General features: G+C 44.9%; 1 protein-coding gene across 2 annotated transcripts in view; it reads right to left on the bottom strand.

Moving 5' to 3' along the window:
* LOC124711161 (RCC1-like G exchanging factor-like protein) overlaps window positions 1–16574 on the bottom strand; it is a 153385-nt gene that overhangs the window by 63461 nt on the left and 73350 nt on the right. For both annotated transcript variants that reach the window (XM_047241195.1, XM_047241111.1), the window contains one exon: window positions 14983–15265. In XM_047241195.1, the coding sequence (XP_047097151.1) occupies window positions 14983–15265 (283 nt within the window). The remainder of the gene's footprint in view (window positions 1–14982; window positions 15266–16574) is intronic.

The following is a 16574-nucleotide window of genomic DNA, read 5'->3' as shown; positions in this document are numbered from 1 at the left end:
TGGAAAGAGGGGGTGGAAACTGTTGGGTGGAGGGTGTGGGGATAGTACGTTACTGTAGGTTGAGGCTGGGATAATTATGGGAGCAGAGAATGTGTTTTAAGGATACGTCTCATCTGCACAGTTCATAAAAGTTGGTGGTTGAGGGAAGGTTCAGATGGCTTGGATAGTGAAGCAGCCACTGAAATCAAATGTGTTGTGTTGAGATGCATGTTGTGCCACAGGATGGTCTAATTTGCTCTAGGCCAAAGTAAGACTAGTAAATGACATGGCTGCTCTCACAGGTGGCCTGAGCCCTGATGAGATAGAATAAACCTGTTAAACCTGTGACAGGACTGGAATAGGAAGTGCTCGATAGGTGATTGGGCAGATTTTGCACTTGGGTCATCCACATGGATAAGATGCTTGTGACAAGGGGTTGGGATTGGGAGGGAGTGGCACAGGAATGCACTAGGACGTTATGAAGGTTGAGTGGGGGATGGAATACTACTTCAGGAGGGGTGGGAAGTATCTCAGGTAGGATGTCCCTCATTTCAGGGCATGATGATAGGTAATCAAAGCCCTGGTGAAGGACGTGGTTCAGTTATTCTAGTTCAGGGTGGTACTGGGTGATGAAGAGGACACTTCGTTGTGGCTGGTTCTTGGGGGTGGTGGGAGGATTGGGGATACAAGGGGAAAGGCACAGGAGATCTGTTTGCAGATTAGGTCTGGTGAATAGAGCCTTTCTGTGAAGGCCTTGGTGAGACCGTCAGCAGACTGAGATACACCGTCTGTGGGTGGCCATACAGTATGGGAAGGATTTTCTTGTGTGAAGGGGATGACAGCTATCAAAATGCAGATACTGTTGGTGGTTGATGGGTTTAATGTGGACAGAAGTGCGCATGGAGCCATCAGAGAGGAGGAGGTCAACATCTAGGAAGGTGGCCCGCTGGGTTGCAGAGGAACACATGGAGTGGATGGGAGAGGAGGCGATGAGTTTGTGAAGGAACAAAGATAAGGGTTTTGGCCCCGAGTCTAGATCATGAAGATATCATCAATGAACCTGAACCAGAGTAGGGATTTGGTGTTTTGGGAGGCTAGGAAGGTCTCCTCTAGATGGTCCATAAAAAGGCTGGCATAGGAGGGTGCCATGTGGGTGTCCATGGCTGTGCCACAGATTTGTTTATGTACCTTCCCTTCAAATGAGAAGTAGTTGTGGGTGAGGATTATGGTGTATGAGGAATGATGTAGTGGGTTTGGAGTATGAAGGTCATTGGGAAAGGTAGTGTTCAATAGCAGTAAGACCATGGGCATGTGGAATCTTGGTGTATAAGGAAGTGGTGGCAACAGTGATGAGTAGGGATCCAGGAGATAAAGGGGTGGGGATGGTGGAGAGTCAGTGAAGGAAGTGGGTGGTGTCTTTGATGTGGGAGGCTACATTATGGTCAACTGGCTGGAGATGTTGGTCAATGAGAGCCAAAATTCTTTCAGTGGCCTACAATATGGTATGACTCTGAAACAGCTGTCCACCGGGATGAATAACCATCGCCAAACTCTTGCCAAGAGCAAAGTAGACCATACTGTGGCACAACATGCAGCTGAACACAACAATGGCTGCTTCACTACCCGAACTATCTGGATTCTTCCCTTCACCACCAACTTATAGGAACTGCAAAGTTGGGAGTTACCTTTAAAACACATTCTCTGCTCCCGTAATTATTCCGGCCTTTACCTATGGTAATGTACTGTCCCCAAACCCTCCACTCAACAGTTTCCATCTCCTCTATCCCCATTCTCATCTCCCACCCTGTTTATTTGCAGCTCTCTGCCAATGCATCCGACTGTCTTTCCCTGCTTCTCTCCTTTTTTCCCCACCTCCCTGCACCACAACCTCCTGACATTGTGCCTGTTGATGATCTAGTCCCTGCGCCCTCAATTCCAGCCCGAGATGGCGGTGTTGCTGTTCTTGTATGTGTGAGGTGTGCTTCCTGTGTGTGAATGGTTTGTGTCTCTCTTTTACTGGTGAAGGCTGGGGACAAAGCTATATGTAAGTGTCTTTTAATTGTACATGTCTGCAAGTTGACGTGTCTTCTTCATGTTAAGTAGCAATCTGTATTTTTCTACATTGTTGGTATTCCTACTTGGAGTTTCTATTGTTTAAGTACCATACGTGAAAGAATAAAGACAATCTAAGGCTGTCTGGCCAAATAGTATAAAGAATCTAAAGATGTGAGATAATTATTATGGCGAAAGCTGACAGATTACCAGGATAATGTGACACTAGCACACAATTAGGCAAAGGAATTTATTAATCACTACTCAACGCAAACAGATAAACAGTTATGGTTAACCACTACTAAGAAGCACACAGTAAGGCAACTAAACATAATGCTCTATAAAAACTAAGTACAGCTACTGTTACCTGCCATGCACCAGTCTACATTACATATCTAAATTACATATCTTTCATGACAACTCTAACGAAGTATCTAACAAGTAAATGATCAGTTAATACAGTTTCAAATATAGATGAAAGAAAGAGTGCATTAGGTTTTACAAAATAGTCCTAATTCAGTTAGAGATGCAACCTTTAAGCTTGAAATGCCATTCAAATATTTACACTGCAATATTCTGCAGTAGATGTAGCCTCAGCTGTTGTTCACTTATACTATGTGATCAAAAGTATCTGGACATCCCCTAAAACATACGTTTTTCATATTAGGTGCACTGTGATGCCACCTACTGCCAGGTACTCCATATCAGTGACCACAGTAGTCATTAGACATCATAAGAGAGCAGAATGGGGCATTCCACAGAGTTCACGGACTTTGAATGTGGTCAGGTGATTGGGTGTCACTTGCGTCATATGTGAGATTTCCACACTCCTGAACATCCCTATGTCCACTGTTTCCAATGTCATAGTGAAGTGGAAACATGAAGGGACACATACCGAACAAAAGCGTACAGGCTGACCTCGGCTGTTGACTGACAGAGACCGCCGACAGTTGAAGATAGTCGTAATATATAAAAGGCAGACATCTATCCAGACCATCACACAGGAATTCCAAACTGCATCAGTATCCACTGCAAGTACTATGACAGTTAGGGGGACATGAGAAAACATGGAATTCATGGTCGAGTGGCTGCTCATAAGCCACACATCATGTCCGTATGTGCCAAACGATGCCTCGCTTAGTGCAAGGAGCATAAACATTGGATGATTGAACAGTGAAAAAACGTTGTGTGGAGTGACAAATCACGGTACATGTTGTGGCAATCCAATGGTAGGGTGTGGGTATGACGAATGCACGGTGAACGTCATCTGCCAGTGTGTCCTGTGCCAACAATAAAATTCAGAGGCGGTGGTGTTATGGTGTGGTCGTGTTTTTAATAGAAGGGGCTTGCATACCTTGTTGCTTTGCCTGACACTATCACAGCACAGGCCTACATTGATGATTTAAGCACCTTCTTGCTTCCCACTATTGAAGAGCAATTCAAGGATGGCGACTGCATCTTTCAACATGATAGAGCACCTGTTCATAATGCACGGCCTGTGGCGAAGTGGTTACTAACAAAACTAAACTCCTCCCAAACAGGCCATGAAGGCTCAATGGACCGACCATGCGGATATGAAGGGGCGTGTGGTCAGCACACCGCTCTCCCAGACGTATGCAATTTTCCTAGTCCAGAGCCGCTACTTCTCCATCAAGTAGCTCCTCAGTTTGCCTCACAAGGACTGAGTGCACCCCATTGGCAACAGCGCCCGGCAAACCGGATGGTCACCCATCCAAGTGCTAGCCCAGCCTGGCAGCTCTTAACTTTGGTGATCTGACGGGAACCGGTGTTACCATTGCGGAAAGGCCGTCGGTGGTTACTAACAATAACATCCCTGTAATGGACTGGCCTGCACAGAGTCCTGACCTGAATCCTACAGAACACCTTTGGGATGTATTGGAACAGACTTCATGCCAGGCCTCACTGACTGACATTGATACCTCTCCTCAGTGCAGCACTCCATGAAGAATGGGCTTCCATTCCCCAAGTAACCTTCCAGCACCTGATTGAACGTATGCCTGCGAGAGTGGAAGCTATCATCAATTCTAAGGGTGGGCCAAGACCATATTGAATTCCAGTATTACCAATGGAGGGCGCCACAAACTTTTAAGTCATTTTTAGCCAGGTGTCTGGATACTTTTGCTCACATAGTGTATAAATGTTTCAAGTGCCCAGTGTAGTCTATGCGAGGCCTTTTTGAAATCCATACTGCTAAATCCCCCCCCTCCCTGAACCATGGACCTTGCCATTGGTGGGGAGGCTTGCGTGCCTCAGAGATACAGATAGCCGTTCCGTAGGTGCAACCACAACGGAGGGGTATCTGTTGAGAGGCCAGACAAACGTGTGGTTCCTGAAGAGAGGCAGCAGCCTTTTCAGTAGTTGCAAGGGCAACAGTCTGGATGATTGACTGATCTGGCCTTGTAACAATAACCAAAACGGCCTTGCTGTGCTGGTACTGCGAACGGCTGAAAGCAAGGGGAAACTACGGCCGTAATTTTTCCCGAGGGCATGCAGCTTTACTGTATGATTACATGATGATGGCGTCCTCTTGGGTAAAATATTCCGGAGGTAAAATAGTCCCCCATTCGGATCTCCGGGCGGGGACTACTCAAGAGGATGTCGTTATCAGGAGAAAGAAAACTGGCGTTCTACGGATCGGAGCGTGGAATGTCAGATCCCTTAATCGGGCAGGTAGGTTAGAAAATTTAAAAAGGGAAATGGATAGGTTGAAGTTAGATATAGTGGGAATTAGTGAAGTTCGGTGGCAGGAGGAACAAGACTTCTGGTCAGGTGACTACAGGGTTATAAACACAAAATCAAATAGGGGTAATGCAGGAGTAGGTTTAATAATGAATAGGAAAATAGGAATGCGGGTAAGCTACTACAAACAGCATAGGGAACGCATTATTGTGGCCAAGATAGATACGAAGCCCACACCTACTACAGTAGTACAAGTTTATATGCCAACTAGCTCTGCAGATGATGAAGAAATTGAAGAAATGTATGATGAAATAAAAGAAATTATTCAGATTGTGAAGGGAGACGAAAATTTAATAGTCATGGGTGACTGGAATTCGAGTGTAGGAAAAGGGAGAGAAGGAAACATAGTCGGTGAATATGGATTGGGGCTAAGAAATGAAAGAGGAAGCCGCCTGGTAGAATTTTGCACAGAGCACAACATAATCATAGCTAACACTTGGTTTAAGAATCATGAAAGAAGGTTGTATACATGGAAGAACCCTGGAGATACTAAAAGGTATCAGATAGATTATATAATGGTAAGACAGAGATTTAGGAACCAGGTTTTAAATTGTAAGACATTTCCAGGGGCAGATGTGGACTCTGACCACAATCTATTGGTTATGACCTGTAGATTAAAACTGAAGAAACTGCAAAAAGGTGGGAATTTAAGGAGATGGGACCTGGATAAACTAAAAGAACCAGAGGTTGTACAGTTGTACAGAGATTTAGGGAGAGCATAAGGGAGCAATTGACAGGAATGGGGGAAATAAATACAGTAGAAGAAGAATGGGTAGCTTTGAGGGATGAAGTAGTGAAGGCAGCAGAGGATCAAGTAGGTAAAAAGACGAGGGCTAGTAGAAATCCTTGGGTAACAGAAGAAATACTGAATTTAATTGATGAAAGGAGAAAATATAAATATGCAGTAAGTGAAACAGGCAAAAAGGAATACAAACGTCTCAAAAATGAGATCGACAGGAAGTGCAAAATGGCTAAGCAGGGATGGCTAGAGGACAAATGTAAGGATGTAGAGGCCTATCTCACTAGGGGTAAGATAGATACCGCCTACAGGAAAATTAAAGAGACCTTTGGAGATAAGAGAACGACTTGTATGAATATCAAGAGCTCAGATGGAAACCCAGTTCTAAGCAAAGAAGGGAAAGCAGAAAGGTGGAAGGAGTATATAGAGGGTCTATACAAGGGCGATGTACTTGAGGACAATATTATGGAAATGGAAGAGGATGTAGATGAAGATGAAATGGGAGATATGATATTGCGTGAAGAGTTTGACAGAGCACTGAAAGACCTGAGTCGAAACAAGGCCCCCGGAGTGGACAATATTCCATTGGAACTACTGACGGCCGTGGGAGAGCCAGTCCTGACAAAACTCTACCATCTGGTGAGCAAGATGTATGAAACAGGCGAAATACCCTCAGACTTCAAGAAGAATATAATAATTCCAATCCAAAAGAAAGCAGGTGTTGACAGATGTGAAAATTACCGAACTATCAGCTTAATAAGTCACAGCTGCAAAATACTAACACGAATTCTTTACAGACGAATGGAAAAACTAGTAGAAGCCAACCTCGGGGAAGATCAGTTTGGATTCCGTAGAAACACTGGAACACGTGAGGCAATACTGACCTTACGACTTATCTTAGAAGAAAGATTAAGGAAAGGCAAACCTACGTTTCTAGCATTTGTAGACTTAGAGAAAGCTTTTGACGATGTTGACTGGAATACTCTCTTTCAAATTCTAAAGGTGGCAGGGGTAAAATACAGGGAGCGAAAGGCTATTTACAATTTGTACAGAAACCAGATGGCAGTTATAAGAGTCGAGGGACATGAAAGGGAAGCAGTGGTTGGGAAGGGAGTAAGACAGGGTTGTAGCCTCTCCCCGATGTTGTTCAACCTGTATATTGAGAAAGCAGTAAAGGAAACAAAAGAAAAATCCGGAGTAGGTATTATAATTCATGGAGAAGAAATAAAAACTTTGAGGTTCGCCGATGACATTGTAATTCTGTCAGAGACAGCAAAGGACTTGGAAGAGCAGTTGAATGGAATGGACAGTGTCTTGAAAGGAGGATATAAGATGAACATCAACAAAAGCAAAACAAGGATAATGGAATGTAGTCTAATTAAGTCGGGTGATGCTGAGGGAATTAGATTAGGAAATGAGGCACTTAAAGTAGTAAAGGAGTTTTCCTATTTGGGGAGCAAAATAACTGATGATGGTCGAAGTAGAGAGGATGTAAAATGTAGGCTGGCAATGGCAAGGAAAGCGTTTCTGAAGAAGAGAAATTTTTTAACATCCAGTATTGATTTAAGTGTCAGGAAGTCATTTCTCAAAGTATTCGTATGGAGTGTAGCCATGTATGGAAGTGAAACATGGACGATAAATAGTTTGGACAAGAAGAGAATAGAAGCTTTTGAAATGTGGTGCTACAGAAGAATGCTGAAGATTAGATGGGTAGATCACATAACTAATGAGGAAGTATTGAATAGGATTGGGGAGAAGAGAAGTTTGTGGCACAACTTGACCAGAAGAAGGGATCGGTTGGTAGGACATGTTCTGAGGCATCAAGGGATCACCAATTTAGTATTGGAGGGCAGCATGGAGGGTAAAAATCGTAGAGGGAGACCAAGAGATGAATACACTAAGCAGATTCAGAAGGATGTAGGTTGCAGTAGGTACTGGGAGATGAAAAAGCTTGCACAGGATAGAGTAGCATGGAGAGCTGCATCAAACCAGTCTCAGGACTGAAGACCACAACAACAACAAACTGCTAAATCACCCAATGTCTTCAGCTTTTCTTTACTTCCATATCAGAAAAATAAATTTACATAATTGCCTCCCCACAGAGCAAACTAATGCGTATATAATAGGAAAATGAAACAGTTTGGGATCAGGATTATCTTTTGGTGTCCCGTATTCATAAACACGTACTATCTTTTTCCAGTCTGAAATGGTATGTCAGGAAGCGTATTATTCCTTTTTTTGATAAAAGTATATTGTTTTTAATCTCTCTCCTACATATTGAGATACACCTCAGAGATGCTTTTTATGCAGAGCGTCACTTCTTATAGCTGTTGACAGATCTAAAATTATATTGCTTATTCCAGAGTCATTAAATGCATGAGTAGGTTGTTGGCATAAGCTATTTATTGTTCCAGAGCTGAATCATCTTGCTGTAAGGATATCAGCAATGGTTCCATTTTTAAATCTCAAAAGGGCCTACATACTGATCCCAAGCAGTTTTATAATTAATGCATCAGATAACGGCAGATTCACCTTTGTGTGCTTCCGGTAATCTTCCAGAAAATAAAGGAGCACTTGTGGACACTGTACTCCTCAAAAGAGAGAGAACAGTAAAGGCCACCAGAAACTGCCAAAGGTCCCAAAAATATCAGTTACATATTTTTCTTCCACTGATTTACATCATCTATGTGAAATGTCACTTGTTCTTTCTTTACAATATATGATGACATGTGAGCCAGTGCAATGAAATTTTTTAATAATTTGCTCATTACATCTATTAAACAAATTGGACAGTACGATTAATGAAACATGATCCTTTCCTGGTTTCTTCGATAATATTTCCACTCCTGGACATTTTAAAATACTGGAAAATCTGTCTTGCATAAAAAATTCATAGAGAAGCCAATTTTACACAGGTTTTAATTTGAGTGATAATCTCTGTATAATTCGACAGAAATCTTGTCTGGACTGAGGACTTCCACTCCAAAGATAGTGTATAACATCTGCTAATTCTTCCACCAAAATGATGTAAACTCTTAAGCCATTCTCATATTAATCAATTAAGCTCTTTGCTGTGTGAGTTCGCACCTCAGGGTCCACGCAGATGGGGAGAAGCATATATATAACAATAGCTCAACTGTGTCTTCAGAGGTTCAGTTATTGTCCACCCATCCCCAACAGCAGAAAGAACTGTAGGTGATTTCATATTTTCTCTGACAACTTTTTGACAACCCAAATGTTTATATTTAGTTGATCCATTACCCAATCTGACAGCTAGTTAATACCATCCCCCAATCAGGTTTTGGTGTAGTAATACACCCTGCAGGCTGTGGCTCGAGCTCCCCCTGCAGGAAGTAGTGCTTGGAATGTCTGTTTTCATTATCTTATATGTAAATAGCCGGTGTTTACCATGGTGCTTTTGGTACACCTTGGACATTGACAACCCTGTCTTCTGTGGTGTAATATGGGTTGATATGGGTTGCCGGCCCTCAGGGACTACCTTCCGTCCAGCATAATACCCCTCCCCCCTTTGGAAAAGCTGGTGCGGCAAGGGCGATTGTGGGGGAGGGGAGGGGGGTGGGAGGTACCAATAGTCCAGAGCTGCAGGCTGATCTGCAGCTAAGTCCTCCTGAAGGAGGCAGTGGAACCCGGCCACCAGAGAGTAGGGTGCCGCCTTCTGCAACAGGCGGCTGGAACGCCGAAGTAGTGGCAGTTGCGAGGCAATGTTGGGCTGTGCAAGCGGCACGTAGACGTCCACGCTGTTCAACCAAGTCAGCACTGAAGAGGGGCTGGGAGGAGGATTCAGGGGAAGGTCCGGATTATGCGGGGGCCTTGGGCTAGCAGCCGGCATCTGCTGACTATCTTTGGGAAGATCAATCTACAAACTGAGGAGAGGGCATCAACATAGCCTCCCAGGAAGTGGCCAGCGATGGGAGAGAGAGACGAGCCAGTGTTTGGGGTTGCGGCTGCTTGAGGAAACAAGGACGCAGTTGGTTGCGGTGACACGAAACCACCTGTTGTCCAGGCGTATGTCGAACAGTTGTCAACCACGGGGCTGGATAACGACCCCCGGAAGCTATCTGGACTGAGCCCCAAAACCGCGAGCCAACACCTTGAAGCCGGATGAATATCGGGAACTGCCGGGCAGGGCGTGAGATCCACCCTGCGGCAGGAGGAGATGGAGTAGGGTCCGAGGCTGGCGACCATGGAGCAGTTTGGCTGGACTTTTGTCACCCACTGGCGTGGCCCTGAAGGTACTGAGAAATAACGTAAGAGCTTCTTCCGGAGAACAGTCCTCTGTGTACTTCTTCATCTGAGTTTTAAAAGTGTGAACTAAGGCGCTCTGCCTCTCCATTGGATTGGGGATGGGAAGGAAGGGTAAAGACGTGGTGGCTACCATTATCATGTCAGAATTTGGCAAACTCTTAACTGCGAAATGCGGGCCGTTGTCTGATACTAAGGTGATGGGAAGGCCTTCACTGGAAAATATTTTTGACAGGGCCATATGGTATTCTCTGTGGTGATAGAGGAGCATCGGATAATGAAAGGGAAGTGGGAGCAGGCATCCGTGACGAGTAACCAGTAAGCGCTGAGGAAGGATCCCGCAAAATCCACATGGATGCGTTCCCATGGGAGGGAAGTAGCCGGCGAGTATTGGAAGGAGTGACGCGGTGCAGGAAGGGCCTGGGTACACTGCTGACATCCCCGGACCATGCACTCCACATCTGCTATCATGCCTACCCAGAAGACATGGCGACGTGTGAGGGTTTTTGTCCGGGCGATACCCCAGTGACCTTGATGTAAGACGTCGAGTATCCGGGACCCCAGGGAAGTTGGTACGATGACTCATGGATTGGCGTCATTTGCCACACGGAGGAGCACCCTATTGACAGCCACCAGTTGGTGACGGATGGAGTAGAAGAATCAGAGGTCAGCCTGAGCACGAAGCATAGGAAGCATTGGCCAGGCACAACAGTTCTAGGAGCAGATCTGCGGTCATCACTGCGGCCACCCTCTCAGCTGTGACTGGGAACGCAGTGAACGCATCCTGTATGTTGTCATTGACCTGAAAAATTAGGAGGTCCAATGAATCAAATGCAGAATCCTGGCTGGAGGGGAGCCAAGACAAGACATCGGCGTTGGCATGCTGGGAGGTGGGCCGGAAATGGATGGTGTACCTAAAACATGAAAGGAATAGGTCCCATCGCTGCAGGCGGTGGGAAGTCTTCGTAGGTAACTGGGCTGACAGAGAAAATAAGGTCACGATGGGCTTTTGGTCAGTGATTAAGCGAAGAGACATACCGTAAAGGTACAGGAGGAACTTGGTATGGGCAACCACGATGGCTAGGGCCTCCTTCTCAATTTGGAAATATTTGCATTGGGCATCTGTAAGGGATTTAGATATGTATGCCACCGGGCGTTCTGATCCATCTGGTTGAAGGTGAGAAAGGACAGCCCCAACACCATAGTCTGAGGTGTCCGTAGCCAAGAGGAGAGGAAGAGAGGGGTTATATGGCATGAGACACGCTGCAGAGTGCAACCTCCGCTTTAAGGTTTGGAAAGCCGATTCACAAATGGGGGACCAATGAAAAGGTACATTCTTTCGGCATAGGTGATGGAGGGGCACAGCAATGTGGGCAGCAGAGGGGATGAACTTTCAATAGAAAGCAATTTTACCCAGGAAAGACCGCAGTTGGTGGACGTCATGTGGACGGCGAAGGGCCGTTACAGCGGTGATGGCGATGTGGGAGGAGGTAGATGATATGCCATCGCGGAAAATAATGTGACCCAGGTAGGAGATAGCAGATTGAAAAAAGGAGCATTTAGCAAGGTTGCATTTTAGGCCCGCAGTCCGCAGGCACAGGAACAATTGTCGCAGATGACTGAGATGTTCTTCCATGGTACAGTCGGTGACAATGATGTCACTGAGGTGGGTTATACAACCTGGCACATCCCACAGGAGCTGTTCCAAGTAATGCTGAAAGATGGCCAGTGCACTAGCGATGCCATACATGAGGCGGTTCGACCGGAACAGTCAAACAGTGTGTTGACGACGGCCAAGGAAGTAGAAGGCTCATCGAAAGGTATTTGGAGGTAGGCCTCAGCAAGATCGATCTTCGAAAAAAATTGTCCCCCTGCGAGCTTGGAGAACGGGTCCTCAGGACACAGGAGGGGATAGTCTTCAACTTGTAGCTGAGGGTTAAGCGTAGCCTTGAAGTCGCCACAAACTCGCAGACGCCAATCTGGTCTCTTGAGGACGACCAAGGGTGTCGCCCACAAACTGTAACGGATTGGAGTGACGACTCCCTCCATGGTGAGACAGTCCATTTCTTGTTGAAGAGGCTGCTGGAGGGCGTGGGGAACTTGCCAAGCCCGGAAGTACTTCGGGTGGGCAGACAGTTTCAGCTGGAGTGACGCATGAAAATCTTGAGCACAGCCGTCGCCTGGCGAGAAGAGGTCTTGGAATTACGTGCACAAGGTATCGACTGCCAGGAATGGAACCTGGGAAGACACCAGATGAACACTGTCATCGATGCCGAAGCCAAAGACCCGGAAGGCATCCAACCTGAAGATATCCACCATGGCCACATTGTTGACCACCAGGAAGGTAACTTCTCAGCGAACCGATTTATACAGGATGGAAGCCATGAACTAACCCAACAGGGAAATTGCTTGCTTATTATAAGAAAGGAGGCGCTTAGGTGTGGGCGCCAGGGGAAGGGGGGGGGGGATCTTCGCATAAGAGAAATAGTTGATCAGTGAGACCACTGCTCTGGTATCCACCTGCATCTGCAGTGGACAACCGCTGACCTGAACGTCAATCATCAGCTCGGAAGATCCCGAAGACTGCACCTGGTTGATATCGATGGGTACAGGCCCCCGATGGTCATTGGCCGGATGAGGAGGGGGTTGCCAAGATCATCAGACCAAACTGACATGTCCGTTACAGGTACACACTGCACAATACGCCCACCTGTCAGGGCAGTCTTCCCGTGCATGGTTCTTAAGGCATCCCAGGCAGGATGGCAGCAGGAGGGGCAGGTGGCACTGGCAAGGGTGCAGGGGCCTCCGTGCACCGAAGGTCTGCACTGGACCCATGGAGTCATCTGAGGGTGTGAATTCCTGGACAGGGCAGCTGCCCTGTCGACACTGTGCAGAACAGGATGGTTGACGCCGGTGACTGGAATGGGCGGTGGCAACATCTTCGACCTTCGTCAGTGATGCGACGGGCTCCAAGGTGTCGTGGTTGTGGAGGGCCGCCACTTCTGCGCAGGATTCCAAATGCATGACTTTGTACTTGAATGCTAGACCAATGATCTGGTCCAGGGTAGGATCGTCGAGTCTAAGGGCATCGAACCGGAAAGCCGCGTCAGGGGCGTCCTGGATGAGGTGGTCACGGACCATCTCATCCGTGTAGGATTCTTTGGAGACTTGTGTGGTGAAGTGACATTTCCAGCTGAGACCTTGCAGTTCCACTGCCCACTGTCGATAGGATTGGACAGCGTTCTTGCGACACTGGCAAAATTTGACACGGGCAGCCAACAGGTGGAACCGTCGTCGGTAGTAAGCTGCGAGAACCTCACAAATCTCGGAGAAAGTCAAAGAATCTGGAGGTCGAGGTTGGAGTTTCGTCAAGAGAATATACACTTTGGACTGGTTCCGGGACAAATAGCAGTAACGACGAGCAGCCTCTTAGACAACCTGGTTGATTTGAGAAGGCTGTTGGAGCCGCTTCTTGTACATTTCCCAGTCTTCAGCAAGCTCGTTGAAAGTGGGAAACGGCAGGGGTGGTGGAACCAGGTGGTTTTGCAAGAGTTCCATAAATAAACATTCCTGTGTAACCTGAGATTTCTTGCAAAACTGTTGAAAACCTTGTAGTAAGTCATGCACACTTTGGACCAGCTGCTGAAGTACAACTTCCGCCATGAGGAAGACACACACAGGCACTAACTCTTCGCCACTTGTGTAGTGACTGACAATTCGCAATTTTTCAGAAACACAACTTTGATTTATGTAAGTTTACAAGGTTGATGACTAACAACAACAGAAAGGTAAGAATAACGATGCCAGTAAAAGTCTCCTAATTGAGGCAATCAAAAAGTTCACTTCTAAATTTTCCACAAAGGTTTGGGGTAACACACACACACACACACACACACACACACACACACACACTCATTAGTAAAAGTCCAATTCAGAGACGAAGACATAATCTTTGGTGATCGAAGTCCACGAGGTCCGCATCTGGAGTGAACTGAACTTTGGGGCTGGTTCTAGCCCCTAAATAGCTGTGTCCAGTCAATCAGGTTTTGGCATAGTGATACTTCCTGCAGGCCGTGGCTCGATCTCCCCCTGCAGGAAGTAGTGCTCAGAATGTCTGTTTCCATTTTCTTGTATGTAAATAGCTGGTGTTTATCATGGTGTTTTTGGTATGCCTTGGACATAGACAACCCCATCCTCTGTGGTGTAATATGGGTTGCTGGCCCTCAGAGGCTACCTTGGCTCCAGCATAACACCTTCTACAATTCCTCCAATATTTGGAGTACATGGAGAAAAAGTGGAATACTCCTGGCAGCTTCACTGTGGGCAACACGAAAAGTAGGTTTCCCCCATTTGACAAAATACTTTACAGATCTACATCAGCAGTTTATTAACAGATTCTTGTGGTTGTAATCTCATCACTGTAGCAAGAACTGTCAGTGATCTGCTTAAACGTGTACTACCAATGCCAGGGTAAATTAATAAGGACTTTAGTGTATGCAGAGAAGTCCAACACAGAATGTCATTAGTTAGTTCAACTCACATATGAGTGAAGGAGAAAGTTCATTATTTGAAAATACAATCACCCAAAGGAAAGTAAGCACACTCTTGTGGAAACGCATTTACAAAATATCGGAAACCAGTTTCCATGCAAGAATATATGACAATCCAGCACCTAACAGTAGTACTCTCTCTCCCATTAATTTCACAATGATTTTTATACCAACATAGTGTACACAAATACTGAAAATTAGTTTACAAAAAATAGGTTTACAAGTTGCTGTGAATATGCTAATTCATAACCCACATCTGTCTGTCAATGGTTAAAGAGTGGTTAAAGAATGGTTAAAGAATGTTATCTACACCAGGGATGATGGTCCTCGTACATGCTCTCTTGAATCAAACAATAATTAAATGAGCAAAAGAGGGAACCACAATGTTCTACAAAACATTACATACAGCATAAATTCATTGACATGCTGTCGACTAGAACTGCAGATAAAATGCTTCTATTTCTATAATAAATGAAAAGAACAAGTGAGCATAATGATAGTAAATTAATTGAAAATGTAATGCAAAATGACCAGACTGTTTGAAAAGCATGATTCAGGATCAAAATAGAACATGGCATGCAGGAAAGACTGGCCACAAAATGTTACATCGATGCATTGTTTCTGACATTATTTATTCACCTGTGATCTTGTCCACAAAAGACCTTTTCAATCACAGCTCCATCAAGGGAAGGAATACAATGGACTGTCTGGCTCCCAGAGTACTTCTCATCTTCAATTATCCTCCTGCCACACTGTCCATAAGCATTATTGCCAAGAGTAAAAGCTCCTTCTCTCTCTGATAATACAATAAGATGTGCGCGCCCAGCAGCAACTTTCTTCACTCGACTGTGCACTGGCAACTCCACAGGGGCGGGTGCTAATACAAGCCCCAGGGGATGATCCCTACGTGGTGCATGGTACCCTTGAAACAAATATTGACAACAATGTACAAAAAAAGGATAAAGTTTGTATTGAGTGCACTCTTAAAGTGACAACAGATAGCAAAACACAATTCAGCTTCACACATACACAATAAAATGCTGCTTGGTATACTCTGAAATAACATGAAGATACACACACAAGTGAACAGAAATACCAATAAGCAGAAGTCACATGAAGGAAAAAATCACTAACGAAGACACTTTTAGAGACAGTGAAAATTAATCAGGCAGATTGCACTTCATGACAGTTTAGAACAAACCTTCTTCTCCTCACCTTCCTCTTACTCTTCCATCTGCTCTTCCATAACCTTTTGTTTCTTCTATAACAAAGAGGGAAACGGGCTAAGATTTCAATGTCCCTTTGGAAAAGTACTGTTACAGTGCAACAAAGATGAACAAAATCAAAGATCACACCGTTCAAATTGCTAGCAATGCTTCTCAAACTAGAGTTAAGACTGTGACATACTTCAAGTAGCATGAAAAGACATTTAGTAACCAGTTTCTTGATGCTGAGCACATAAGTGCAATTCCGTCATTTAGTCATACATGGTATGGTCTACATGTGGATGCCTGGAGCTAGATAAGTGAATTACTGCATGCTGGAAAGAAACAAGAGTCTAAAGATCACTTACTTAGTATACTCCATCAAAACACTTGTGCCAAGAGTCAATTGTAGGCTTGCTTGGAGGTTCTTTAGCATATCCCGTGTGAAATTTACACTGAACAGTTGATGTACAGTTCACTTCATGAAATAAAAACATACAGCAAGCATACTTCTCACCAGTGAAAGTAGCCATTTTAACTGTGTGCTATACTGGTGCTCCTAGTGAGGAATGGGATACTGATGCACTATGTGAATCAAACCTGAGACTGGTCGCTATAAAATGACACATCTACCGAGTCTGTGAGCTATCTCAATAATTTTTTATATCATTTCACAGTTATAAAGTGCTTTTTGACTAACACTCTGTTTCTTTTTTTTTTAATGTGAACATTTTTGGTTAGGTTTTACTGTGACTGTTATTGACATTAAAAGAAACAACAAGTTTACTGTTACCAGATGCTGTTTATTTATCTCCACAACATGTTTCAAAGATTTAAACCTCTTAATATGACATTTGTGTGTTGTGTGTGTGTGTGTGTGTGTGTGTGTGTGTGTGTGTGTGTGTGCGCGTGTGTTTTGTGTTATGATTTTTTGGAGGAATTGTGGCACTGTCTAGTGGAGAAACAAAACACTATTTCAGAACATGGTTTTGGGTTTCTTTTGACAAAAAACTAAATGTATATCTA

Source organism: Schistocerca piceifrons, chromosome 1, assembly GCF_021461385.2.
Source record: "Schistocerca piceifrons isolate TAMUIC-IGC-003096 chromosome 1, iqSchPice1.1, whole genome shotgun sequence".
NCBI classification, from domain to species: Eukaryota; Metazoa; Arthropoda; class Insecta; order Orthoptera; family Acrididae; genus Schistocerca; species Schistocerca piceifrons.
This window is presented reverse-complemented; position numbering and strand designations above follow the sequence as displayed.